This window comes from Rutilus rutilus (genome assembly GCF_951802725.1).
Source record: "Rutilus rutilus genome assembly, chromosome: 23".
In the NCBI taxonomy this organism is placed as follows: domain Eukaryota; kingdom Metazoa; phylum Chordata; class Actinopteri; order Cypriniformes; family Leuciscidae; genus Rutilus; species Rutilus rutilus.
Window position 1 is genome coordinate 15,619,807 of NC_140233.1, and position 27,095 is coordinate 15,646,901.

Consider the following 27,095-nt stretch of genomic DNA (forward strand, 5'->3'; position numbering starts at 1 on the left):
ATTGGGTGTTTGATGGCACATAGTGTTTTTTCCCCTCCATACTTTGGAAGTCATGTCAATGTCAATGGGGAACATTAAACTGTTTGGTTACCCATATTCTTCACAATATCTTCTTTTGTATTCAGCAGAAGAAAGAAATTCATACAGGTTTGGAAAAACTTGAGTGTGAGTAAATATCACAGAATTTTCATTTTTGGGAGAACTAGCCCTTTAACATTCATCCTATTGTCTAGCCCCATTGTACTCATTCTCTACGTGAAACAAATAGTGCTAAATTTGATCATGTTAGTATTGTCATGTGAGCTAGGCTATAGTGTGAGTTGTCAACTCCTTTCCCATTGTCTATGGATAGTAAAGTGGGTTACGCTTTACTTTACAGTACAGATCTGTGTATTCAGACACGGGGTGCCATAAAGGTTAAAGAAAATAAATATTATTATTGACAAAAATATATCCAAAAATAATGTGTTGAGTCAAAATTTCATAGGAAATAAATACGGATCAATTTGACACTCTTTATGCATTCTTTTTTTCCCCTCTCATCTTACAATGTCATTTTCAAGAAATAAGAATTTTTAAGTAAATAACATGATCCTTCAAAAATCATTCTAATATGATGATTTATTAATCAATTAACTAACAAATAACTATCAATTTAACACATCCTTGCTGAATAAAAGTAACTTCTTTCAAAAAAAAAGAAAGAAAAAAATTACTGACCCTAAACTTTTGAACAGTATGTATATTGGTTTATATTTTAAATACATTTTATATTTTAAATAAATGCTCTTCTTTTTAACTTTTTATTCATCAATGATTCCTGCAAAAAATATAACAGCTATAAAAATTGATAATAAATCATCATAATAGAATGATTTCTGAAGGATCATGTGACACTGAAGAGTAATGACGCTGAAAATTCAGCTTTTTATCACAGAAATATATAATTCAAATAGAATATATTAAAATAGAAAACCATTATTTTGAATTGTAATAATATTTCACAATATTACTATTTTTTCTTGTATTTTTGATCAAAGAAATGGACACTGAAAAAAACATTAAGTAAAATGTACTTAATTTTTCTTTGGCAAGTTTTGCACGCATATTTTTAAAGTAAATTTCACTTATGGAATTAAGTAAACTCTACTTAACTAAGTTAAGTAATATTAACAAAGAAAATAAGTCATTTTAACTTGGCCATTAAAAGATTGAGTAATATCTATTTAGTTGAAGTTTCCTTTGCAATATATTTCACTCAAACAATATAACACTGAATTAAATGCACACTTTTAAAGTATATCACTTAGAAACATCTAAGTAAATAATACAATAGATATTGTGTGAGACACCATATCTACATATCAGAAGCAACACATCTCCTGAACACAGAGACCTCAATACTTGTTACACAATACACAATGATGGTAACATTTGATGGACTTGATTGAATTGAGTATAGAATTTACTTAGGTTTTTTTTTATCTTGTTTTTTTCTGTATTATTTACTTCACCACAAAATCATTTTTATCAGTGCAGGCTTGATGATCATAAGAGACTTTCAAAAACATCACAGATAGAAATGATTCCAAACTTTTAATTAACCCGTACCGTATACATATTAGGGCCGTATACATGTATTTATGTAAAATCTTTAATGCAATCATTTTCATGAGACATCAGTCGCTGTATTATAATCAGTAATACTGGCCTTCATTCACAATTTTATATATATTTGGGGGGTGTGACCCCTTTTTGGGGGGGATGGGGGGGGGGGTGTGTGACAGCTGTGAGTATATATATATACACTCACAGCTGTCCCCCCCCCAAAAAAAGACCAGTAAGAAACTAATTTATATTTATTGACTGTGAGCTGCAATCCAGTAAAATTGCCAGAAGATGGCATCAAAGATCAGTAAATGTTTCTCTTTTTTATTCTTACATCCAGTAAAATCATGCCCTTTGGCAGCTCAGCGTTCATATCTTCTTAATAGGAAAACCGGACTAAACTAATCACCTCAAATAAGATTACACTGAACTTCCTTCCAGTGACAGTCACAAGAGGAACTTCCTCAGTGAACCAGGCACCTTCTCAGAAATCTGACACATCCGCAATACTTCTGTCTAAATGATGTAAATCCACAACAAAAACATACCAACTGCTCTTACCTTCACCAAGGTCAAATGTTCTTGATCCAAAAAGCTCTTTGGCAGGGCTCACGTGCTGAAACACAAAGGCTTTCTGAGGCTAACAACGTTTGAAAACAGCACCTAAAGCTCCTTACCACCAGCTAATCTGCTAAAGGAACTCTGAAGCCGCAAAGAAACGATCACATGAACTAAACGTTCACTGAACAATCAAACGCCGAAATGAATTCAAAATCGCTTTCTTCATAACATTTATTACTACAAAATATATACAACATTATTTTACATCCACACTCGAATGCATTTGTTTTTAAATTACCATAATATTAAAATATCCATAAAAAGACTGAAATGCCAGTTTTTCTTCATATCAGCATGTTTGGTTTCCTTGAGCTCACCAGGGCATATTTTCACACGTCTTTACCACCTCCACGGCGTGTGTGACTCAGTGCGCTTTACAAGAAAGGGCAAAACCGTTGACTTCTTCAATCAACCTCCACGCAAAAGGCTAAACTGACAGGCCAAACAGTATTTAGCACACAAACCACTGCATATTTCCACAGCGGTAGACTTCATATTGTGTTAAATGAACAGGTTCTAACTTGTCTCAGTTATCATAACTTTAGAAGATTGCAGTGGGCGTTTTGTGTGTGTGTGAGAGAGAGAGCTTTCTAACTAGTTAAGCCACACTTCATCTCTGCAGTGCTTTGCCCTCGAAGGATTTCCACGCCACCTGGCCGGGAGTCAAAAAAGGCCGGTTCGCTGTAGAAACTCTTAGGTGTCTTTTTGCTCTTGGTCGTCCTGACCTTGACTTTTTCTGAACACATCCTGTTTTTCATGGACAGGAGCTGGATGTCCGAATGCACATTGGCGACGGTGTGCCGTCGGACGCCGCCGGTCCTTTCCAAGTAGGCTTCACCTTCGTGTTCGATTAGAGGTGCCAAGAAGGACTCGTGGGCGAAGTGTGTCACCATAATCTCAGGTTGAGCGAGGTGTGGGGTGTTAACCAAGCCTTCCAGGCGATCCTCTGCGTGGGGGAAACCGTAATGACAGTGGTTAGATTCAACATGCAGAAATTAGACTAGGGTCAATGACGTAAAAAATAAATCTAGTTTAACTAATGTATTTTCTGCTTTTGTTGGTGTTTATTTGGGTTTAATAAAAGTTTATATTTAATGACTTTTTATATTTAATGTTACACATGTCATGCGGTGTCGTCATGTCAGGATTATGCTCTGTTCGGTGTTTGTTCCTAAGTTTGACCTAGTTTCCCCAGTGTGTTTGATGAATGATCCTGTTCACCTGTTGCCTATTTAATGATCTCATTAGCTCTTTTGTTTGCTCTGTGTTTATAAGCCCCGTGTTTCCTCCATTCCTTGTCCTGCCTCGTTGACTTTAGTGGATGTTTAGTCTGTTCCCCGAGTCTCTCCTGCCTGTCCCGTGAGTTTTTGGATTAAAGATGACTTGTTTTGTAGAATATAATATACACTAACATTATCAATAAAATAAAATTTTCCTTACACATTGATTACATGTGAGAGTAGACATCTTAATCATTTTATTTTGTAAGTTTTTAGATATATGTTTAAAGACATTTATTCAAATAACATGAATTATTAGTTCATAAATATCATTACGTTTTTGGGTAATTTCACCATGTGACATTTATGACATGCTTTGTCATAAAAAGGTCAAATTATCTTACATTTTTGAGACACACTCTTAACACTTTTTTTCTTCTGGTTACACCATATGACTTTATTCTGCTGGTTACACCATATGACTTTATTCTGCTGGGCAAACTTTTTAAAATTATTATAATATTAATAAATAGTGAAGCAATTTTGTAAAAAATATTTTCCTCTAAGCAATAATACTTATGGCTTTTTTCTTCATTATTATATTAGGACAGTTAAACCACCTTGACATATTTTCCCCACAAAAACTCTTAATGAATTTTAATTCCAGTTAAATTTTTTAATATTAGGTAACTACATTAGTTGACATGAACTAACTTCTACAGCATTTATTAATCTTAGTTAATGTTAATTTCAACATTAACTAATAAATTTTTAAGATTAAATGTTGTATCTGTTAACAATAAAGCACAGTGAACATTTGTATTAATATTAACAATAGTTAATACATGCTGTAAGAATATATTGCTCATTGTTAGTTCTGCAAGTTAATGGATTGGATTAACTAATGTTAACAAATAAGACCTTATTGTTAAGTGTTTCTTCAAAAATTATATTAAAAATTAAAAAACGTGCTCATCATAGCAATAGTGTTTATTCAGTTCATTGTATATATTAATTGCATTTTTAATGCATTTTTGAAAAAACAACAACCCACAATTGACCCACAATGCAAAAGAAGATAAAGCATAAATGATCACCTGAAGAGGAATCGCTAGGGCTCGTGTAGAGGTAGTTGCTCAGGTAAGGAGATACAACCATGTCCACCAGTCTCTCCAGTCGGAAATACTCTTGCGTAGGTCCGTTAGGCTCGTGAATGCCCTGAACATAATGAAAATATGAATCCAAAATAAAGACTGCTGGTAGATGAATAGTTAAATATCTGGGTTCAATCCCAAGACAGCTGACGAGTGGGAGTAATTCAGGAACAGAGGATGCATCACCATTATACCCTTAAGCCTGACACTGTATCCCTGTGGTACTCAGCATTGATCAGGAACAAAGCTGACAAATGTCTTTTGTATAGAGGAGCCTGATTTTAAAAATGAATGCTGGGTCAAGGTGCTTGGTATCTGGTTTGAGATTACACCTGCACAAAGCAGATATGAATATGTTCCCACACGGCCACTCAGGGAGTATTCTCACAATGTTCAGTATTCATCATCATATCTCTGCTTCTTATTCTCACCTGTGTGTTAACAAATGTTTGCATAACGTTTATGGACATAAACAGTGGTTGATTTTTATTGAAACGGATTTCAACTTTTCTTTTTGTCATATAAAGAAGTGTTATTGTAGTATTATTTATATTTATTTAAATAGTATATAATTGAATACATATTTTATATAATTGTATGACTTTAATATACCTTTTTTAGTTGAATTTGATACATTTTTTAATTAAATATTACCCATTTAGAGGTCACTATAAACTGTTGTTTGGAATAGAACTGTGTGAAAATTCTTAAAAATATTCTTTTTTTCTATGTAAAATAAATAAATAAATAGCAGTGTGAAATGAGGGGAGAGTAAATAATCTACTATAGTATTTTTATATTTCCAGTTGTAGTTAAAGTTTTAGACATTTCTAATGTTTTTTTATTTATTATTATATTTCTATTTAGCTTTAATTTATTTTTTAATTCGGTTTTAGTAAAGTTTAGTACTTCAAATGGAATTATTTATAATTATTATATTATTATTACAATTATTTGATATCAATTAGTTTGCCAAGGCAACATTTCAGTTATAGTTTTCATATTTATATTTGATCTTATTCTTTATTTCAGCTTTATTTCAAAAATGATTCATAATACTTTTACCTAATAACAATCCTGATATAAAGGTCACATCAGATGCCTTCATCATTACTTTTGCTACTTTTGTTATATATAAATTACCTTGCCTGTAAATCTAAAAACACGAAAATATTCATAAAAATTCATATAATTTTTTTAAGAATGATGATCTAAACAGAGTATAATAAACATAAACAATTTCAGTATTTACTATGTGAACATTATTTATATCTATTTTTTACACAAATTATAACTGTCTCTCACTTGTGGCTTCATCTCAACAACTTTTTTCCGACAAATATATATTTTTCCAAATGTTACTCTACAACAGTGTCAGTAAAGAGCATAAGATGATATATGAGAGGAATGATGCATGAAAAAACCCCAAAGTGTCCCAGAAAAAAGAAAAGTCTACTTAAACAAAAAAAGTTTAAAATGTCATTTCCATCACAAAATTTTAGATGTGGTGGAAATGTTCATGATGCTTCAAAAAACTTGGACATTATTAAAGAGTAACTTTGCCGATTTTCAACCCGCTTTGCATTGTAATATCAGTAATATATGTAAATGAATAATGTTTAACTTGTTGTCCGTGCAACACAAGTTTTGACAGCTTAAGGACTTTCGTGAAAACAGCAGTTTCTTTCAGTTTTTCCCATCTGTTTGGCATAAAACACTGTGTTCGTGGTCATCCAGTTTGCAAATGTTGACTACAAACACAGAGGTTTATCAGTTTTTCCATCGTAGTGTTCTCTCTGTATATACAACTCTTTAGCAGCCGTGCTGGATCCTTCTCTGGAAACCGAACGTAACTCACTCCTGCTAAACGTTTACTCTGAATTCTTACACCAGGGAACAATACACGTCGACACCATTTTAACTAAAAGTTAGCTAAGAAGCATTTCCTACTAAAGCATTTGACTCTGGTAAGAGTATCTATAGCAGTCTGCTGGGAGTATCATTGGATGGCAATGTTCCCAGTGCATTATGGGTGTTGAAGTTTTCCTACCCATTTGGCAAAAGGGAAGACAACAGTCTTTTTTCTGTTTTCTCTAGTCATTTAGCACCAATTTCAAAATTAATCTCGCCAGACAAATTGAACTGAAAACCCATTTTGCCAGCGGTGAAATACTAAAGCTATAGTGAGACCTCACCTGCAGGATCAGCAGCATCTGTGTGATTGAAGGAGGGTACGAGGAGCCCTGAAATATGTTCTCCAGAGGAAGCTTCAACAGAACCATGTTCCTGAAGCCTAGCAGAGCCATTTGCCTCACAGTCAACTCCTGACCCTACACGCACACAGCCAAAAAAACACCAGTCACCATAGAGTCGGTAATTTGACACTGACCTACTACTTCCAATGGTAGGTGAGATCATTTTAATACCTGCACGGGGTAGAAAATAGCTTGAAGTGTTGGCAGGATCTCTGTGAAAAACCTCACCCACATCTCAGACAGCGCTTGGAGCCGATTTTCATCTGGCCATGAGAAAGGAGAGAAGAATGCAGGGAGTGATTGAATTACACACGTCTGTCTAAAACCTTATTAAAGCGCACGCTGGCCATGAAATGAGTAAGAAAATCTGGTTCGACACTCACCATTATGAAGCTGAATCTTCTCCAAAATATCCGTCAGACCCTTATTCAAGAGTTGATCCTGGATAATGTGAGTGATGCAAATACTTTAAAGCAACATTCTGGATTGATTATGAGTTAAGCTCAATAGACAGCATTTGTGGTATAATGTTGATTAGCACATAAAAAAAAAAAAAAAATCTTATAGTGTGGCACTTAGAAAGGAAGTGAACAATTTGTAAGCATTAGAATACTCATATCATTAGGATAGCCATAAGAAATAAACAATTTAACACGATTTTAGTCAAAAAAATTGCTTACTAACAGCCGTAAACCCTAAAACACCTGTAAAAATGGTGGATAACACTTTACAAAGAAGTTTTATTATGACCAATGACCAATGACCAATACTTCTACAGCATTTATTATTCGTAGTTAATGTTTATTTCAACATTTAATAATATATTTAATAATATAAGTTGTCGCTGTTAAAATTAGGTAATGCACTGTGAACTTGGATGAACAATTGTATTAATTAATATTAAGAATAGTTAATAAATGCTGTACAAAATATATTTACACACAGACACATTTATGCTTTAAAATGCTAAAAAAAATTGGCCCGCTCACTATCATTGTAAGTGCCTCACCGTAACTTACATTTTTACAGTAACTGTTGAAATTCACTTCATAATGTCTTTACGACTGAATAACATTTTACCTGAAAGTACTCTGCGATGAATGATCCCAACTCGGTCCTCAACAGCCACCTATGAAAAAAGTTGAATAGCTGAGACAAGCCCTTATAAAGTACATTTTTACATTTTCTTCAGAAAATGTGAGTGATGCTGCCTGTACAAATCTCACCAGCACAAAGCTAGGGTGTTGTGGGTTGGTTGCTAAATGTTGAGCGTGTTTCTATGTGGTTTCTAGCTTGTTCTGGGTCATTGCCGACTAATTCAATTCAAAAAAGTCAGATCATGACTTGATTAGAGATCAGAAACAGGGCTGCAACTCTCACACATTCAGTGTAAGACTCACAAAATTGACACCATTCTCACACTCTCAAGTCACACCTTTATATTGCAGATCAAAGAATAGACAACGAATGTATGAATATGATTTGATATGAAACTAAGTCTCAACTAAATTCAAACAATGTATACCGTTAGAGCCGGCACGTGAACCGATCATCTCTTCCGCTTTACTACTAGTTACAGCATAAAATAAACATGAACATCTGAAGGTGTTGTAAAATACAGTACAACTTATAGAAACGTATCATGACTAATGTAATCGTTCAGTGTTCCAACCGCGGAAAGAAGCCAATAAAACAACTTGTAACCTTACATTTACCTCAGAAAAATGAACTCTAGGCACTATATTACACATTCATTATTATAAAAAGTGCCTTATTCAATTATATACAAATGTAATTTTTTTAATTAATGATTGTATATTAATTTTACCTTTAATAATCATGTAGCCTACCAACTGACAGGGTTACGTGTTAGTTTACAGCAGCTGAGAGAGAAACATTAATACGTACTTTACCACGTTCAAATGAATCGAATTGAATCGAGATTGGAATCGAACTGCAAGCTTGTGAATCAAAGCCGAATCGAATCATTAAATTTGTGTCAAAACCCAGCCCTAATAAAAACCCAGTACTAGTCATTGTACCATGTAAACATTGTAACGTGTTGTCAGTAAGCCTACTTAAATTCTGTTCAGTTATCAAATGTTTTGACAATCGCAATACTTCTTGCGAAAAACAAAAAAGAAAACACCCCCTCCGCCCTGACCTCAAAAGTTGTCAGCCCTGAAAGTGAATTGAGTTCATGGCTGGTTTTCTCTGTATTGATGTCTTACCGTATGCTTTCATTCAGGGTGTAAAGCTCATTGGTCTGCAGCCCACCACCTTGGAAGACTTTAATTACAGCCGTTTGAACACTGCAAAACAGAAACGACTCAGGAAATAATTCAAATAGGCCTGGCCGCTGATTTGCAAGCTAAGCAAATTCCATGCAAAACATGCCTTAAAAAGATGTCAGAATCAAGCAATGTCATCTGTGTCAGGGAAATTGTCTATGTTGTTCATATCTATGGTCAGCATTTGCTTGCCAGCAAACTTTCGCTGCCAACCGACCACATTTGACTAACATCCTGCTCTACACTTCCTGAGAGAGGGGCAGCAGAGGTCTCGTTTCCATTAGGAAGTGGTAAAGGCAAATGCTGCTGTCTGCTTCCTTCTCCAATGCCTTAAAAACTTACTGTCTCTAAAGGGTTTTTCCCAAAGACTAAATATGGTAAGCTAAGTGTAAAGTCATAAGTCACAAAGCAAGGTTCCAGTTTTGAGTCAGCGGTACTGTAAACATCGCCCCTTGCAAAGTGCGTGGCTTCCTGAAAACGAATTTGAAAGCTAAAGACTTTTTATTTGTTTTATCAATTTAAAGGGACAGTTCATCCAAAAATGTTGTTAATTCTGTCATTATTTGGGTCAATGATAAAAAAAGAAAAGAAAGTATTCATGCATTTCTACAATGACTTCTACAGTGACTTCTATATATGAGGATGTTTGGGTGGGTGGGGGACCTGTGGTCAGCTACGGTCCTGATATTATAATGATGAGAAAAAATCCTTTCCCATTAAAATAATAAAATTGGCAAGAACACTTTTTAAACACTTCTTAGAAAAAAATATTTTAACAAAATTGGTACAACTTTATAAATATTTGAAAGACTTTTGTCTGCCAAATCCAAGGCACGTGATAAAACTACAATTTTTTTAAAATAAATACAGGACATGATGTCATTGAGAGGACTCCTGCAGACGTTTATTACTGTGTGTCAAGATCAGTAAGTCTTTTAAAATATCAGATAGTAAGTAGTTAATTACCATGGGTAACACTTTAGTTTAGGGTCCAATTCTCACTATTAACTAGTTGCTTATTAGCTTTATTAGTACTTATAAAGCACATATTAATGCCTTATTCTGCATGACCATATTCTACATCCCTTACCCAATACCCAAACTTAACAACTACCTACTAACTATTAACAAGCAGTAATTAGGAGTTTATTGAGGCAAAAGTTTAGTTAATAGTGAGAATTGGACCGTAATCTAAATTGTGAACATTTTATAACAAGATAAGGTTAGTTTTTTACTTGATGTTTACACTACATGACATATTTAGAGTCAGTAGATAGATATAAACTTTTCTTGAAAATGGTGTAAAAGTTTTTCAAACCCATATGAAACCAAAATAAAAAAACAATACATTTCTAAGAACTTGCCATGTTTTATGAAAAATAAGGTTGGTTCAGGTTGCAAAATGTCATTTGGTGCCACTCCCTAAAAACTAAATAATATCTTGAAATAGTAATTCATTATATTTGCAAAAAAAGAAACCTTTTTGACTTATTATACATATTATATTTAAAAACTTTTTGGAAAATAATAATTAAGATGCGTACATTCACGTGTATTCAAGGCGTAAGGAAAATATCAAATGTATGATAAGACATTTTAGGTCAGGTTGTAAAAGGTCATGCGGTGTGACTCCCCAAAATTACCCCTTTCTTTGTAAAAAAATCTCTGTTGTGTCTATTAAAACGCAATAAAAATATCCTCAAATCTCATGGCAATTAATGAAACAATGCCTTTTCTCTTTTTCGTCCTTCGGAAAGAGAACCACCCACCTGTTCCAAACACTAGCGTTGGACAGCTGCAATGCTGGCGAGCTGGCATGAAAGCGGGCAAGGTCTGACAGCACAGGCGAGCTCATGAAACGGGGTCTGGGCTTTCGGTATGACCCCATGCTTCAGGTGTGACGAGGACAGGCACGTGCTAGAACAAATGTGAGATACAGAAAGTCACGTTAGAGGCAAAACCTCCCACAAGGTACACCAAAAGCATGATGCAAAAAAAACCACACACACAAAACCACCGCATATAGTGCAGTTGTTTACACGGTTCATCTGCGGTGACTCATTTATATCGATGCCTGTGTCATAGTGAAAGCCACACAGAACATCTACCATACAAACAAGCACGCATCCTTTGATGAGAAGCCTGACATGAGACTTCCTGGTGAACTTATGGCTGCAGAGGTATCTGATAATCGCAAAAAAAGTCAAAAAATTCAGTTAGGATGCAGTTAACCAGATGCCTGTATCAGATGCTGACACGTTCAAACACCGCTCCTCTTGGTTTCCTATGCATGCATGCTTCCCAGAATTGTGACTCAAGCTGTCTTTGCTCACAGACTCACCCTTGACGGCATCACAACTCGAACCCACACACATCTGATACCAGATAGCAACTGTAAACTTACATATTTATCCCAACTGCCTAATAATAGGTTCGGTCTGTTCCCACACTGACAAAATCAGTGCAGCAAAGGCAACTCTGGTGCCATGAGAAGGCAAACAATAGCTCCAATTATAGGCTGTCTTTGTAAAGCCTATGATGGGTTAAATTGGTACTTTATCCACCCAGCAAGATGGCAATGATGTCATATCAGATGGCACACCGAATCTGTTCTATCCTGCTGCAAGAAAGTGAGCTCATTCACAGTCTAACATTATGAATGAAAATTTGATGCATCCATCCTCACCATCTGCTAACTATGAGGCCCAAAGCAAGCCATGCTGCAGACTCCCACTGCCGTTGATTCATTCTCTGCACTCGCATACATAATTCGCATGAATTGAGCTTATGGAGCGCATCTGGTCATAAATCACACTAACCAAGACATCACGCTCCTTAAGAATAATCTAATTCTTTTAGCTCTGGTTTATTAATTCATTCACCAAGTGCTTTGGTGAATTAGGGCTTGGATTGTCTGGTTTGATGGTTGACTGGTGAACTTGTAATAACAGACATGAGCAAGTACTCAGGGCAGTTAGGTAATGCAATTAAGGCTGCAGCATCTCAAAGCATGACCAGAAGAGAGTAAACAGCCTCATTTATCATCCGCGTCCAACTGCTGACCCGGCTTAAGTACATTAAGCGGACTCTCAAAGTCAGCCTCAACTTTTTGAAGGCCCATTTACACTGAGGAGGATAACTATAATGTTTAAATCATCGTTCTAATTCTATGAAAGCAGTCCACATCACAACTATGACTAGTTTGGTTTTAATTTTGGTGAGCCCGAAAACTTTTAATGAAAGCATTGTTTGGGCTATGAAAAACATTCTTTCAAAGGTTTCCTTTCTCATTCATTTAAAGGAACAATTCACGCAAAAATGATAATTCTGTCATCATGTAGGCTACTCACCCTTGAGAAGTTCCAAACCTGTATGGTTTTCTTTCTTCTGTGGAACATAAAAGAAGATATTTTGAAGATTTTTTGTTGTTGTTGTTGTCCAAAATAAAATTGGACCCCTTTGACTTTCACTGTATGGACAATGAGGCATTTTTCAAAAGATCACATTTTCTGTTCCACAGAATATAAGAAAATTATATTAGGTTTGCGTGAACTCTCATTTTAAGTAAAATGAAAAAAAAATTATTTTTTTTATTTCCTATAAATGTAGGGCCAAAAATGTTGTAGCGCAGTAGTTTTTGAGGCACAGCCAAAGAAGGAACCTGTGTTGAGAAATCATCTACATCCCAAGAATCCCATAAAAAGTTAGCTTTACTCTGTAACACTTTCTAATAACATTCATTAATGACATTAACTAACATTATATTCATTGGTTACAACGTAAGAAATGCTGGCATTAAGTTCTGCACGTTTTGTTAATCTTCTCTGAGTAAATGTTGCACTTACCCGCTTGTTCTTCTCAGTCCTAACTGAGTGTTTAGTTTGGCCGCATTGTAAATTCCGCGATAGTTCTCACACGAACGAACGCTAGCCTACTGTAAAAGCCCATAGGCTACACATAAAAACAAAACTTCAACCCTCAAGATGCCCGTTTGTCAACTTAGTATTCATCGTGTGAGTCAAGAATGAAAGATGCTCCGCTGTGAAGCGCCGCTCGTGGGCGGTCCATGGGAGGAGTTTTCTGTAACTGTTTCACACATGCAACAAGTGTGCTGTAGTGAGTCCGAGTCATTTCAGGAATCGGTTCTTTTGAACGGTTCTTATGGGGGCAATTTCGGACACAGCCCGGCTGCCCGGGTAATTTCCGGAAGCGGTTCTTTTGAACAGCTCGGTTCGAGTAATTATTTTCCGTCAAAGTAGTTGGCTGTGTTCAAAATCGCCCCTATTCCCTCATTCACTATTCCCACTAATTTCGGCCACTTGAAGGAGTGAATGAAAACGAGTGAGTGAAGTTCGTGCTTGCCTTTTAATAATCATTTGATTGTTAGCAAACTGGCAGCTCCAGTAGTAGGCCTATTAATTCAAAGATTTATCTTGAATTCTGTTATGGAAATTAGCATGTATAAACCTTAATGAAACAATTAAATAATATATTAAAAGTGATTTATACCTGTATGATATTATGCTGTAGCCACATTGGACTAGCGGTTCGGAAAATGGATGGATTATGCAGCTGCGGGCGCCATCTTCTGCTCGGGAATTCATTCGGCACGACCCTCACAGTGCATTATGGGTATTCTAGCTGTTGAGCGTACATCATACATTGCAGTGCATTGTGGGATTGAATAAGTGCACTAGATAATATCCGCTATGGTTTCGGACAGCACTACAAATGGCTGTTCCCTCAAATAATGCCCTATTTAAGGGTTTGGGCCGAATTCGGCCCGTGTAATTTCCGGGAGCGGTTCTTTTGAACAGCTCGGTTCGAGTGATTCTTTTCCGCCAAAGTAGTTGTGTTCGATCGATTGGTGTATGATATCAAAGTACTGCTGTCTGCTCTCTAAGTTCTCGCAGCGCTGCTTTAAGTCGAACACAACTAGGCTAATAGGTGTGTTCTAATGTACAGCGTCTGTTTGTGATCCCAATTAAGTGGGGTCTACGTTTTTTCTATCAATTTTATTTAAAAAAAAGACACAATATAACATCGCAACAACTACATGAAAAGAGCTTTTACTGTCATAAAAAAACAGATTTGTGATAAAGGTGTGAGAACATGAAACACACGTTATTGGTGTCATGCGGTAAATTCGGCCAATCGTGGAACAGCTGTGTCATCAGGGCAAGCGCAGCCGCTCTTGAGAAGCTGCGCTGACAGAACCAGCCGGCTGCTCTCGAATCGCTCTCGCGGTACTTTGATGGCATACGTCACAGTCACGTGGGGCTCTCTCAACTCCCATTTCGGACAAAATTTCTAACTCGCATTCACTGCTTCAAGTAGCCGCCGATTCAAGTCAAACACACCTGTTGACTCTAGAACCGTTAGACAAATTTGTGAAGTGATTCACTAAACACGCCCGAATCAAAATAACTATTTGTTCACTAATCGAACATTTAATTGTGTTCAACAACATGCGAACGCTTTGATGTGCGTTTGGCACGCATTGCCCATGTCTGCATGACTGGAATTTATCATGTTCATACTCTGTGGTTTTCTTTAATCCCCAAGCATCTTCAGCATGTAGGCTATATAAATTCAAATAAGGAGTCCTAAAAGTATCATATTCCTTTAGTCCATGTAAGCTTTTTTTTTTAAGACGAACTGCTGACCCGCATACTGGATTTAGAAATTAAATGAAAGATTTGCCAATAACAACAGGATAATCTGGCCAATACTTTGAAATTACTTTTTAGAACTCCTCTAGAGGGCAGTATTGCACTGCTCGTGAGTTTTAGTAGCATTCAACACATTACAGTTACTCAACACGTTGAAATGGTGAATATAATTTTTTTTTTTTTGTGCTGATTTACCATTGAAATATCGATCTACCTTCAAAGGAAAGCATGCAGTATGCAGGCGTTAGAGGATTTTTTATAAGGGGCACATTTTTCTTTGTACAACAAATTGTCATTTAGGCGCATGCTTGCTTAACCTTCATAAAATATGATTGTCAGACTCAGAAGGTCAAACTAAATAACATATGAGCTATGAGTTTTATTTTATATCAATTTTACAGGACCCATGTCTCCAAAATCTCTGTCTCCCAGACACAAAACCCAGATTTGTGTAATTTTGCAAATGTCTTGCAATCAATTTCAAAAGTAGGGTAAATAGGCTAGATAAAATCAATACTATTTAAAATAAACAAACTATCAATTGGAGATCATACCTAGATCTATGCAGCACTAACTTATTATATAACTGATTGCAAGCAAACAAATGCAAAAATATTTATCACCTTTTGGTCAGGCAAAGGACAGTGGAATGTCTGAACCAGAGCAGGAAAATAAAGAAGTTGTTCTCTGCGACCGGTGGTCCTCTCATTAGTTTTGGCAAGGCCCTCCTCAACAGGCACAGGGGTCCTGTTGACCTTGATGGCAAGAGTCCTGTGTTAAACACTAATGAGAGAGAGACATCTCCAAGCTTGTCTACAGCTCCGGCCCAATCAAACAAAGGGGAAGTGGTCTAAAAATAAACGGGACACATTAATGACTGACCTGCAGGTGAAGGCGGTGCTCTTTTGTTTGTTCTTTAGTGAAGGTGTGGATATTTATGTGCTTATGGGAATTTATGGGTTTCTGGCTGAAATAATAAAGATCTGTCCATTTTTGACCTTCTGCTTGGAATACTTAGATCCAGAAAATGCTCTCCGAGGCTGATCCTCAACCTTATCCCTTTCAAATTGAAATAAGTGACATGGTTTCTCTCAAAAGGTAAGAATTTAGGAGATATGCCAGCACAAAAAAAATACAAAAACAGCTATGAGAAAAAGACAATACGCTGCTCATGTTCCAAGCCCTCCGCGGGCAGGAAGAAAAAGTGGCAAATTCAAAGAACAATTAATTTGCACAATATAATCCACTTCTATTCCCTGCCAGCAGGATTTATGCCAACTCTGCACATGAGAGCCATGAGGCTCTCTCTGGGCAGGAACAATTTCATCAGCCCTCCATGATTGATGAGGAGAGCAATGAATCTCAGAGGAACGAGGCAGAAACAGCCTTTCCCTCTCTCCCAGTCCCTGTCACCTCTGTTTCCCTGGCGATTCCCTGCTTTCCGTGATTCTTCTGCTCTCGTCACCCTCCGTCATTTCATAATCTTCTCTGGGCCAATGTGCTTGGCATATTGTCTCATGTTTATGGAATACAAATCTAGTTAGTGAAATAATTGTAGTCAATCATACTAAATGTAGTTAGTCATAATGTGATAGGGGGCAACATTGAAAATGATTTAAAAAAGTAATCTGTTCTTCATTAAAGTTTTACAGATAAATAAACGAATCATAGATTGAAAAATAGATGAGATAATGACTCCAGTTTTGAGTGATGCTGCCTCAACTCCACTTGGTGTCAGTATAAGTCCAAGAGACTTACCGTCATGTTACCGTTGTTCCCCAGGCAAAATCCAGGAATTACAATAGGTATCCACTTGATCGGGAATTTCGGGGGAAAGGTCTGTCTACTGCCAATAGTGTAGCAAAGTATGTAGCACAGCTCACGCATAATTTACTTTCAAACCAACCACCTTTCTGTTGGTCAATCTTTTTTGCGAAATCTGTGTCGGGAAAACTTTCGCCCCTTGAGCAAAATTCACAATCGCATGATTCCTATTGAAATTTCACCTGTGACAATTTGCTTAACCCTTAAATGCATACCTCGGGTCTTTGGTGACCCGGGACGTCATTCATCACCCTCCTCCTCATTTTTCAAAGTTAGACATCAACCTTCTTAGTATTCCTTAATCAATTCATTATAAACAATAGGCTATAACAAGAAAAAAATTATAAAAGAATGCTTGCTTCCCCATTAATTTTTTTGTAAAAAACTGTATAGGGTCGCTAACGACCCGAGGTGTGTAACTGTAAGTATATATTTTTTCTGCACAACAATAATTAAATCTTTGATATAAATCTTTGAATAAGTGCAAATCACCTTTATTCCACAAGGTGGCAATGTCTGATACACAATGATGAAGTGACGTTTCACTCATTGTTACGCAGGCAGAAAACAAAAGAATAGGAAGTATCATCAGCAAAACTTAAAATGGCTTAGTGATTTACTGCAGAGCAAGTACTGAACGCAATTAAATATTAGTGGCACTGTCCCTTGATGGTGGATCTGGTGAAGAAGCTGTCAGCGATCAAAATATTGATTTTGAAAATGTTGAAAATGATAGTTTTGAGAATATGGTTGAGATGACGAATATGAGCCAGATGCTGAATGTACTGGGAAATGAGCTCTAAAGAGGACAGTGATGGTGCTTCCAAGCTCCAAAAGGTAACACAATATGCATTATTTACTAATATTACTAATATAGTTACTCTAATATTAAATTATCATGATAGGCTGAGATCCATCCATGTTAGATATAGATCCGGGTCGCTAAAGACCCGAGTATGTAATAATGATTGGTGAAACATTCATGCATTTAAGGGTTAAAAAAGGTCAATGTAACAGCACCTTAAAGGACCTTTTCACCTGAGCGTGATTAAGCGGCGCAAATGTATGACGCTCCTTCCAATTAGATTTGAGCTTACCTGAGCTTTCAAAAGTGTGAAAACGCTCAGTGTGAAAGGGCCATAAGACGGGTGAGTGTTTGCGAAACCCATTTGAAAACAGTTGCAAGTGGCGCATAAATGCACTTCACCTTTAAAGTCTGGACTTTTTTAGTAAAACATCAGTAACAGCTAGAATAGAAAGTGACATGAGGGACAGATAATCGTGTTATTTTGTTGTTGAGGCCACAATACGGTACTGTACGGGTGGGACTTATGTTGACATTATCCAACTCCAAATTTAGCTCCATTATTAAAATGACTATAATCCATCAAAGCGAATCAGCCCTGCGCTAGCTTTCACTGTAAGGGAGGGACAGTTCACAATGAGGACTTTGATCTGACATGCCATTAAAACGATGACTTAAGGAACTTGCTTCATGATTTCAAAAGCTTTAGAAAATAAAAGTGTATTTTTCAGCAGTTGGGTCTGGCTAGCTGAGGTTGCTGGCCTCAGATGCCATGACTGATTTATGAGGTACTACTGCCTCAGTGACACCACCCACTTCTGCACTTCCTCCATCCCAAACAAATCCACTTTTCTTTATTCCGCAGTCAATATATCTGACGCTTGCAAATTTTAATGATATATATTATTTAATATGTTATATGTGACATATAGCCCATGTTCTTTATTTTATTTTAATGTATTATTTGATTTATGATTCTGTTTTGATGCCAGTGTTATTATAGTTTTAATAATATTTTGAGTTAGCATTTATTTTTATGTTAATTTTAGCAATTTTTTTTTGTAATATCATTGTGTGCTTATGTATTATTATTTTTTAAATATTGCTATTTAAGTTTTTTTTTTTTTCAGTTTTAGTAAGCTTTAGTTTTTATTTATTTTAACAATTTTAGTGATTCATCTTAAACTTATTTTAGTTTAATGCCAAGGCCAAGTTTTTCAACTAACATTACGATCAATTTCAGCTTTATTTTTAATCAACAGAAACATTTTAAATAGTTTTAGTTTTAGTTTCATGATAATTACCCCTGTCTGATACAAATCTCAGTGCACTGGTGGCTAAAGAGCCACTATACACTGCAAAAAAAAAATAAATTTCAAAATTAGAATTAGAAATAATGTGTTGTTTCGACTTAAAAAAGTATGTATTCGTGCTTGACTTAAAATATTACGTTCAGTTAACTTTAGTTTAGTTTAGTTAGGTTGGACATTTAATTTATCTAATTGCAGCAAATCTTTTTTATAGTGTAATGCTTACAAATTGTATTATTTTATTTAATCAGAATGATGTTTATGTTCCGATATAAATCTGTTTGGTCAACTGGTGTCTTATATTTTTCTTTTAGAGCTCACCTGACCTAACATCTTATTCAGGTGCAAAGGTTACGTCCGACCTTTCAGTAGAAAATAATGTTCCTGGCAATACAAAGACCAAGGTTGATCACTGCCGCTGTGCCCTCCAATTGTATGAACACACATCTAGTGCCCTGTTGACACTCCAGGAGAAAAAGGACTGATAAGAGTGAAGAGATAAAGAAGAATGGCAGCTAGGAGGGTCCTCTGGGCAGGCAACCAATTACAGATGACAGCATCAGATTGTGTGTAGTCTCTTTCACCATCAAAAGACAAAACTCCCATAAAACTGGCTACAAAAGGACCAAGGACACCCTGCTCAAGAAATGGAGGAAGGAGGAAGAGCATTTTCTGGACTCTGAAAAGTTCTCCTGAGTCATTTGTCCGTTGGACTTGACTTGACTTTCCGTCTGGGCAGAAAAAGAAAGACCAGACTAATGATGTAGTCTACTGTAGTTTAATGAAATGGTTGCTATTCCAATGAATGCCTTGCCTTTGGCTATTGGTCTAGATTCTAGAATATTTGGAAACATTTCTTTAAACAGCAGTATATGCAAAATATTCATATAATCATATTATCTTGTTTGTTTTTATGATTATGTTTTTGAAAGAACTCTTTTATGCTCACTAACAGATCATTAAATAACACAAAATACATAAAACAGTAATATTGTGAAGTAGAATTTAAAATAACTGTTTTCTATTAGAATATATTTTAAAATGTATGCTGAATTTTCAGCATCATTACTGATTACACCATTTTACATATTTTATACACACATTATGTACCTATATTATGTACACACCAATGAGTAAAAAAATTATGACTACCAGCCTAATATGACTCATCGGACCAGGCAACCTTCTTCCACTGCTCCAAGGTCTAGTTCTGACACTCGCGTGTCCATTTTAAGAGCTTTTTGGTGGACAGGCGTCATCATAGGCACACTATTTTGGTTTATGGCTATCCCATTACGCAGCAGAGTGTGATGCACTGTGTTGTGACACATTCCTCCCATAACCATCATTAAAATTTTGTGTGACTTGCACCTTTATTGCCCTTATGCTTCAATGAGCCTTGACACCAGTTTGAAGTTCATCCCTCCTCTGACACTGTTGGTAAATCCTCAGCACTGCTGACCGGGAGAAACCCACAAGCCTTGCCGTTTCAGAGATACTCTGATCCAGTCGACTTGCCATAACAATTTGGCCCTTGGCAAAGTCACTCAGATCTTTATCCCTGCTCATTTCTCCTGCATCCAACATGTTGATTATGATAACTTATTGTTTGTTACCATCTAATCTACCCAGACCTTAATATGAGGCCTTGTTAGGAGATGATCAACGATATTCACATCACCTGTCACTGGTCATAATGTTTTGGCTCATCCATGTATATATATACAGTGGGTACGGAAAGTATTCAGACCCCCTTAAATTTTTCACTCTTTGTTATATTGCAGCCATTTGCTAAAATCATTTAAGTTCATTTTTTTTCCTCATTATTGTACACACAGCACCCCATATTGACAGAAAAACACAATTGTTGACATTTTTGCACATTTATTAAAAAAGAAAAACTGAAATATCACATGGTCCTAAGTATTCAGACCCTTTGCTCAGTATTTAGTAGAAGCACCCTTTTGATCTAATACAGCCATGAGTCTTTTTGGGAAAGATGCAACCAGTTTTTCACACCTGGATTTGGGTATCCTCTGCCATTCCTCCTTGCAGATCCTCTCCAGTTCTGTCAGGTTGGATGGTAAACGTTGGTGGACAGCCATTTTCAGGTCTCTCCAGAGATGCTCAATTGGGTTTAAGTCAGGGCTCTGGCTGGGCCATTCAAGAACAGTCACGGAGTTGTTGTGAAGCCACTCCTTCGTTATTTTAGCTGTGTGCTTAGGGTCATTGTCTTGTTGGAAGGTGAACCTTCGGCCAAGTCTGAGGTCCAGAGCACTCTGGAGAAGGTTTTCGTCCAGGATATCCCTGTACTTGGCCGCATTCATCTTTCCCTCGATTGCAACCAGTCGTCCTGTCCCTGCAGCTGAAAAACACCCCCACAGCATGATGCTGCCACCACCATGCTTCACTGTTGAGACTGTATTGGACAGGTGATGAGCAGTGCCTGGTTTTCTCCACACATACCGCTTAGAATTAAGGCCAAAAAGTTCTATCTTGGTCTCATCAGACCAGAGAATCTTATTTATCACCATCTTGGAGTCCTTCAGGTGTGCTTTCATGTGTCTTGCACTGAGGAGAGGCTTCCGTCGGGCCACTCTGCCATAAAGCCCCGACTGGTGGATGGCTGCAGTGATGGTTGACTTACTACAACTTTCTCCCATCTCCCGACTGCATCTCTGGAGCTCAGCCACAGTGATCTTTGGGTTCTTCTTTACCTCTCTCACCAAGGCTCTTCTTCCCCGATAGCTCAGTTTGTCCGGACGGCCAGCTCTAGGAAGGGTTCTGGTCATCCCAAACGTCTTCCATTTAAGGATTATGGAGGCCACTGTGCTCTTAGGAACCTTAAGTGCAGCAGAATTTCTTTTGTAACCTTGGCCAGATCTTTGCCTTGCCACAATTCTGTCTCTGAGCTCTTCAGGCAGTTCCTTTGACCTCATGATTCTCATTTGCTCTGACATGCACTGTGAGCTGTAAGGTCTTATATAGACAGGTGTGTGGCTTTCCTAATCAAGTCCAATTAGTATAATCAAACACAGCTGGACTCAAATGAAGGTGTAGAACCATCTCAAGGATGATCAGAAGAAATGGACAGCACCTGAGTTAAATATATGAGTGTCACAGCAAAGGGTCTGAATACTTAGGACCATGTGATATTTCAGTTTTTCTTTTTTAATAAATGTGCAAAAATGTCAACAATTCTGTGTTTTTCTGTCAATATGGGGTGCTGTGTGTACAATAATGAGGAAAAAAATGAACTTTTTAGCAAATGGCTATATAACAAAGAGTGAAAAATTTAAGGGGGTCTGAATACTTTCCGTACCCACTGTATATACACACAATATATTTATCAAACACTCACCCCGTCTTCTATGGTTTGGACAAACATATTTCGCACTAGTCAGGATGCTCAAATAAACAGAACAGTTTAGATAGCACCACAGGGCCACAGTGTTTACACTTTTGAGGAAAATCAACTTACAAATGGCTTATTTACAGTTCTCTGTCTACATTAAGCTAGGAAATAGAAAACAATTTTAACATCGGAACATTTGAGAGTTTTAGTGCTACTTTCAAGGACTCAAATTATTGTGGAAATAAATAGGCCATGTTTTTTTTGCATGAATTTTGTAATACAAATAGACGACTTTACGGTAAGACGGTAAGACTTTAAAACTTCGGGAACCAGATCATGTAGGTCTATGCTATCTTCCATTCAACACGCTATGTCAATATAAATGGCTTTTAACAACGCACTTTATGAAACAATAATGAACAGGGGATACAGGAATGATATTATCACTCCGCGTTATTTAATTCCAAACGGTCTCAGGATAATAAACAATTCTGTTTAATTCAAAACAAGTAATGAGAAAGGAACGCAAGCGCAATTAAGTCCATGCTAAACAACAATAATAACAACATAACTTTTATAATAACTGGTTACATAATCATGTTGGATGTTAGATTCATTTCTACAGGCTGTATGAAGACATACTCCCTGTCAGTCACTCGTGCTTAATCCATCTCATAATAAGCAGAGTGACAAGGACCTTGACTGCTCCCTCAGGTCCTATCAGATTGGTGTTGTGCATCCTCAATCCCTCTTGTGGCACACATTGCTTTGAAGGTTCCTACCTCTTAAGTGGCTGAGTAATGTTATTCTCTCATGACATCTCCTTGCCCCTTTCCACTAAATGCAGTATATTGGCTCCTCACTGAAACCGCATGACGCTCGCACGCATAGACAAACAATTTTGATACGTGTCTAGAATGAAACTTTAATGAGCTGTAAAACAAGAAAATACATGCCTGTAAGAAAGGAGTCTGGACTCACTTACTATGTTACAGTTCCCAACTGCGAAAAGAGAAATACAGATTCATGGTATTATAATACCGTCAGCTTGTTTCTGAACAACAAGAAGAGGAAAGTTGGTGCTGAAGGTCAATTTCACACAATCTCATTACAATTCATACAGCAGCTTTTATTGGCCAAGGACCACCCAGAGGCAGTTTAACTGACATGTAAAGCAACCACTCACAGTTGTTGTTGTTCAAAATGTAAAGTCGGTGTCCCTAGCATGTAAAACTCTTGGACATATTTTAAAGAGTCTTTGTCGTGAACTTTACATACTCCCTTTTGAAAATCCAGCGTTTAGTTGAGCATGATAAGCACTCATTGTCACATTTGTAAACACCACAGGTTCTTTTTCCATGAGGGGGTTTGGCATCACGACGGCTTTGTTACCAGGCAGACCGTTAAAGAATGCAACATGCACGTCTCCCAGAAATCCTGTTCAACCAATCAGATGACGACTTCGAAACTTCTAAAGTATTTCCAATTTTGTGTGATATGTACATCAGACATTCCGATTGCGCCAATTCCAATAAAAATAACTGGATTTCGCTCAAGGAATTTAGCAGAGCATCGGTAAATGTGACGGCACTTTAATTCATACGACTTCATATGATCTCTGTGTTTTTGTACAATCTGCTTATGTTTAGGGTGGGGTTAGAGGTGGAACTAATTCTTACTTTTTTCTAAAACTTTTACATTTTCATATGATTCATATCGTACAAATTAATCGCCATGTCATAAAAATTACATTTTCCTTTGAGTGTCTTGGAGAGGATGTTGTGATCGAAAGGCATGAAATTATACAGTTTGAAATATTTCTTCTCCTTTCCTTCAGCAGGCCGCTTTGAAGTAGTTGTGATTTCCCTTGGGGGTGGCCCGGGGCCAGGGGTGGACACCAAGGGGTTTAGAAAGAGGTGGGTCGAGGGCTGTCTGCTATTGTACACAATCATCTGAGTATCCCAGCAATCCAAGCTCTAGGATTATGAATTATAGACACGTGCCAGACACCATCGTCTACTCTTTGCCCCAGGAACCCACCCACACTTGATCTATTGATCCTTCAAAGGAATGAAACTTAGCATGTCATAAATAAAACCATCAAACACCGTCATCTCTCACGTGGATGACGTAGGAAAACAAGGCTTTCCCATGAGGACACCAGTGCTGAGGGCTGACTTAATTAAATTGCAAGTTTTCCACCCTGCATTAGTATTTGAGTCCCATGTTTGTGACTAGTTGAGTTCATCTAAACGGTTTGTATATTATATACAAACAGCACTTTTTTTCTAAGTGCTATATCAAAGTTTTATCAAGACCATTTCCTCTGGTCTCTGCTTGGATATTATGTTGGTGTCCACAGCTTAAGGTGATGTTGAATTCAAAGGCTTATCGCGGGGAAAAATGCTATGTAATGTTGTGAATACTAAAATGCACACAGTGAGATAAATGCATAGCCTGTCAATGAAAAATGCAGATGTCTGAGAGGATACACAGGATAAATCTTTTTAAAATGTACTTTTGAGATGCCAAGTTTAAGAAATGGAGTCTTTTTATTCATGTTGGTTTCATACATTTTTGAAGTGTTTATGACATATTCAACAGAATTCTTGATTTAGTGGCTCTAAAATGCCAGGTGGCATAAAGTAAACACTGAAAAACTTTCCTTGCAACTTGAACATTACTAAACACATATTTTCTATAAATCACACATAAACACATACACACACGCATTTATGGGAACCTCTAATTGAATATTTAATCTTTTCTAAGTGAAGGTATAACATCAAATCCTGAAGCCAGTGTGATGCTTCAGTGTGATTTCTAATGTAATAAAACCCATCTGCCAATAAGGATGCAAAGGCAATAATGTTTAGTTGTCTTTGAGTAAGATTTGGAGTACCAAATATAGCAAATTCAGCACATGGCTTCAGTTGTACTTCACATACTTTAGAAAGTGTATCAAATATGGTTGACCAGTAAATAGTAAGTGTGGGGCACGTCCAACACATGTGAGTAAGATCTGCTTCTCCAGTGTGACATCTTATACAGGTCTTGTCAAAAGTAGGATTAAAAGAAGCAATACGTGTTCTGCTTAGGTGCACACGGCAAAACCTTGAATTAAACTCAATTGGGCACAAGAGATACTACCATTCACTCTACGTAGCGCACTGCTCCAAAAATCATCTGAAAATACTATTTCAAGCTCTTTCTCCCATCCACTTTTACAGTTTTTCTCAGTCGCTTTGGTGCATTTCTCAAATCGTCCTTAATATTTCCAAAGAAGTATGTGCATTCTCAAAACAATTCGTGCAAACAGCACCACACATTGGATTACCTGCAAAAGTCTGTAACTTACAAAATCTTTAGTTCATCTCCCAAAAGTATTTATGTCAATGAACATATCAGTGCCATCAGAATGAAAAGTCCTTGTGTCATTGTTCACAAAATAGTCAAAATGCTTAGTCATGTTGTCAATAAAACACTGCACTCTGTTAGTATTACCTGATGTAAACTATGGCAACAGTTTGGATGACAGTTACTGTATTGAAATGTACAAAGCTGCGCTTCTTTTGTATGCCATATATCCATTTCAAAAGTAAAAATTTACACACTACTGCACGTGAGTTATTGATTGAAAGAGACTGGATAGGATTCACAGTGACACTTTTACTAGTGGTCTGACAAAAAAGGAAAGAAAAAAATATTACAATTTTATTGTGATATAGAAATACATTTTGAATACATTTTGAGCAACATGGCATTAGCAACTGATAATGTAGGAAATCGCAGACAATTGTATAATCAATTGCACGAATGTACCAAAGTAATCACAACTTGTTCAAAAGAATGAGAAACTGCTTTTATGATAGCACAAGTGACAAGCTGATGTGGTGTTTGAACAAGTAGTTTTGAGAATTTCATTTCTGATCTGAGAAATGCACCAAAGCGACTGAGAAAAACTGTAATCTTGTCTGTTCCTACACTTTTTAAAGACATGATAATTATATATATTCTTGAAATAAAACATTGTAGGCTACTTCAACCTTCAATTGAACTTCAAACAAAGAGTCTACAGAAGACAAGATGGAATATATGGAAATGATGGGCTTTGGGCATTCACAAAATGACGTATCTGAAAATAACGAAACAGGTCGGTTTGATTACTGTAAGACTGAATTTGGAACACAAATCATTAAAACTAGCAAAAACTAGCAAAAAGACCATCCATATAAAGATCACCAAACTGAGCAATGCCCTTATCTTGCCCTTATCTTGCCATTGTTTAAATGCAGAGTCTAGTTTGGCAGGGAGGAATGCATGATTATTATATTGGGCTGTGAAGCAGAAGTGCTTGTCTTAACTGCAAATGCTGGCATAGCTGAGTCCATATTTTAAGAGAATGAACAACCGGATTCGATTTATATTGTGCTATTTTAATAGGTAGGCTAGATGTTAGAGCTTGTAAAGAGGTTGCTGTGCAGGATTTAGATTCTGTTTCATTCAAGTCATTTTAAGTATGATTTTTTTGTTGCCATTTATTATGGAAATATAACTTTTTTTATGTAATATTTTATTTAGTATATCCAGGCAAACAAAATACCGCCACTGACCCATATACACTGTAAAAAAATATAGTTGGTTTTGGTTTAACTTGAAAAAAGTAAGTTACCTAGTTGCCTTAAAATAAAATTTGAGTTAATACAACGAAGGAGATTGGCTTAATCAACAGAAACTTGTTGATTTGACAATATGATTATATATGATAAATCATTAATGTAGCCTATATATATATATATATATATATATATATATATATATATATATATATATATATATATATATATATATATATATATATTCACCTCAGTTATCAAGCACTTTTCTGTAGTCGCCGGATGAAACGGCAGCATCGCTTCTCTCCAATTCAGCAGCCCATTTCTTATTAAAGTTTTACAGTTGCAGTCTATTTTTTACCCC

At 36.5% G+C, this 27,095-nt stretch overlaps 1 protein-coding gene across 3 annotated transcripts; it reads right to left on the bottom strand.

Annotated features, from left to right (window-relative positions):
• Positions 1-2,382: 2,382 nt before the first annotated feature.
• Positions 2,383-13,233, bottom strand: prr5l (proline rich 5 like). 3 transcript variants are annotated; one of them, XM_084397730.1, is made up of 10 exons: positions 12,995-13,233; positions 12,500-12,536; positions 10,919-11,066; positions 9,090-9,170; positions 7,939-7,987; positions 7,242-7,299; positions 7,030-7,121; positions 6,799-6,933; positions 4,547-4,667; positions 2,383-3,175 (listed from the first exon to the last, which is right to left on the bottom strand). In XM_084397730.1, exons 3-10 carry the CDS (start codon positions 11,035-11,037, stop codon positions 2,820-2,822), a joined length of 1,011 nt encoding a protein of 336 aa, XP_084253856.1. In that variant the 5' UTR covers positions 11,038-11,066; positions 12,500-12,536; positions 12,995-13,233; the 3' UTR covers positions 2,383-2,819. The 3 variants fall into 3 exon arrangements, with proteins under 3 accessions (XP_084253856.1, XP_084253855.1, XP_084253857.1); XM_084397729.1 differs by lacking the exon at positions 12,500-12,536 and having other exon boundaries at positions 12,995-13,176; XM_084397731.1 differs by lacking the exons at positions 10,919-11,066; positions 12,500-12,536; positions 12,995-13,233 and adding an exon at positions 9,256-9,628.
• Positions 13,234-27,095: the final 13,862 nt, after the last annotated feature.

Coding starts and splice junctions, on each gene's coding strand:
- prr5l (XM_084397730.1), bottom strand. CDS start 11,037: ATGGGGTCATACCGAAAGCCCAGACCCCGTTTCATGAGCTCGCCTGTG. Junction 4,668..6,798: donor AGATGCTGCTGATCCTGCAG/GTGAGGTCTCAC, acceptor CATTATGTTCAG/GGCATTCACGAGCCTAACGG. Junction 3,176..4,546: donor CCCTAGCGATTCCTCTTCAG/GTGATCATTTAT, acceptor TCCCCCACGCAG/AGGATCGCCTGGAAGGCTTG.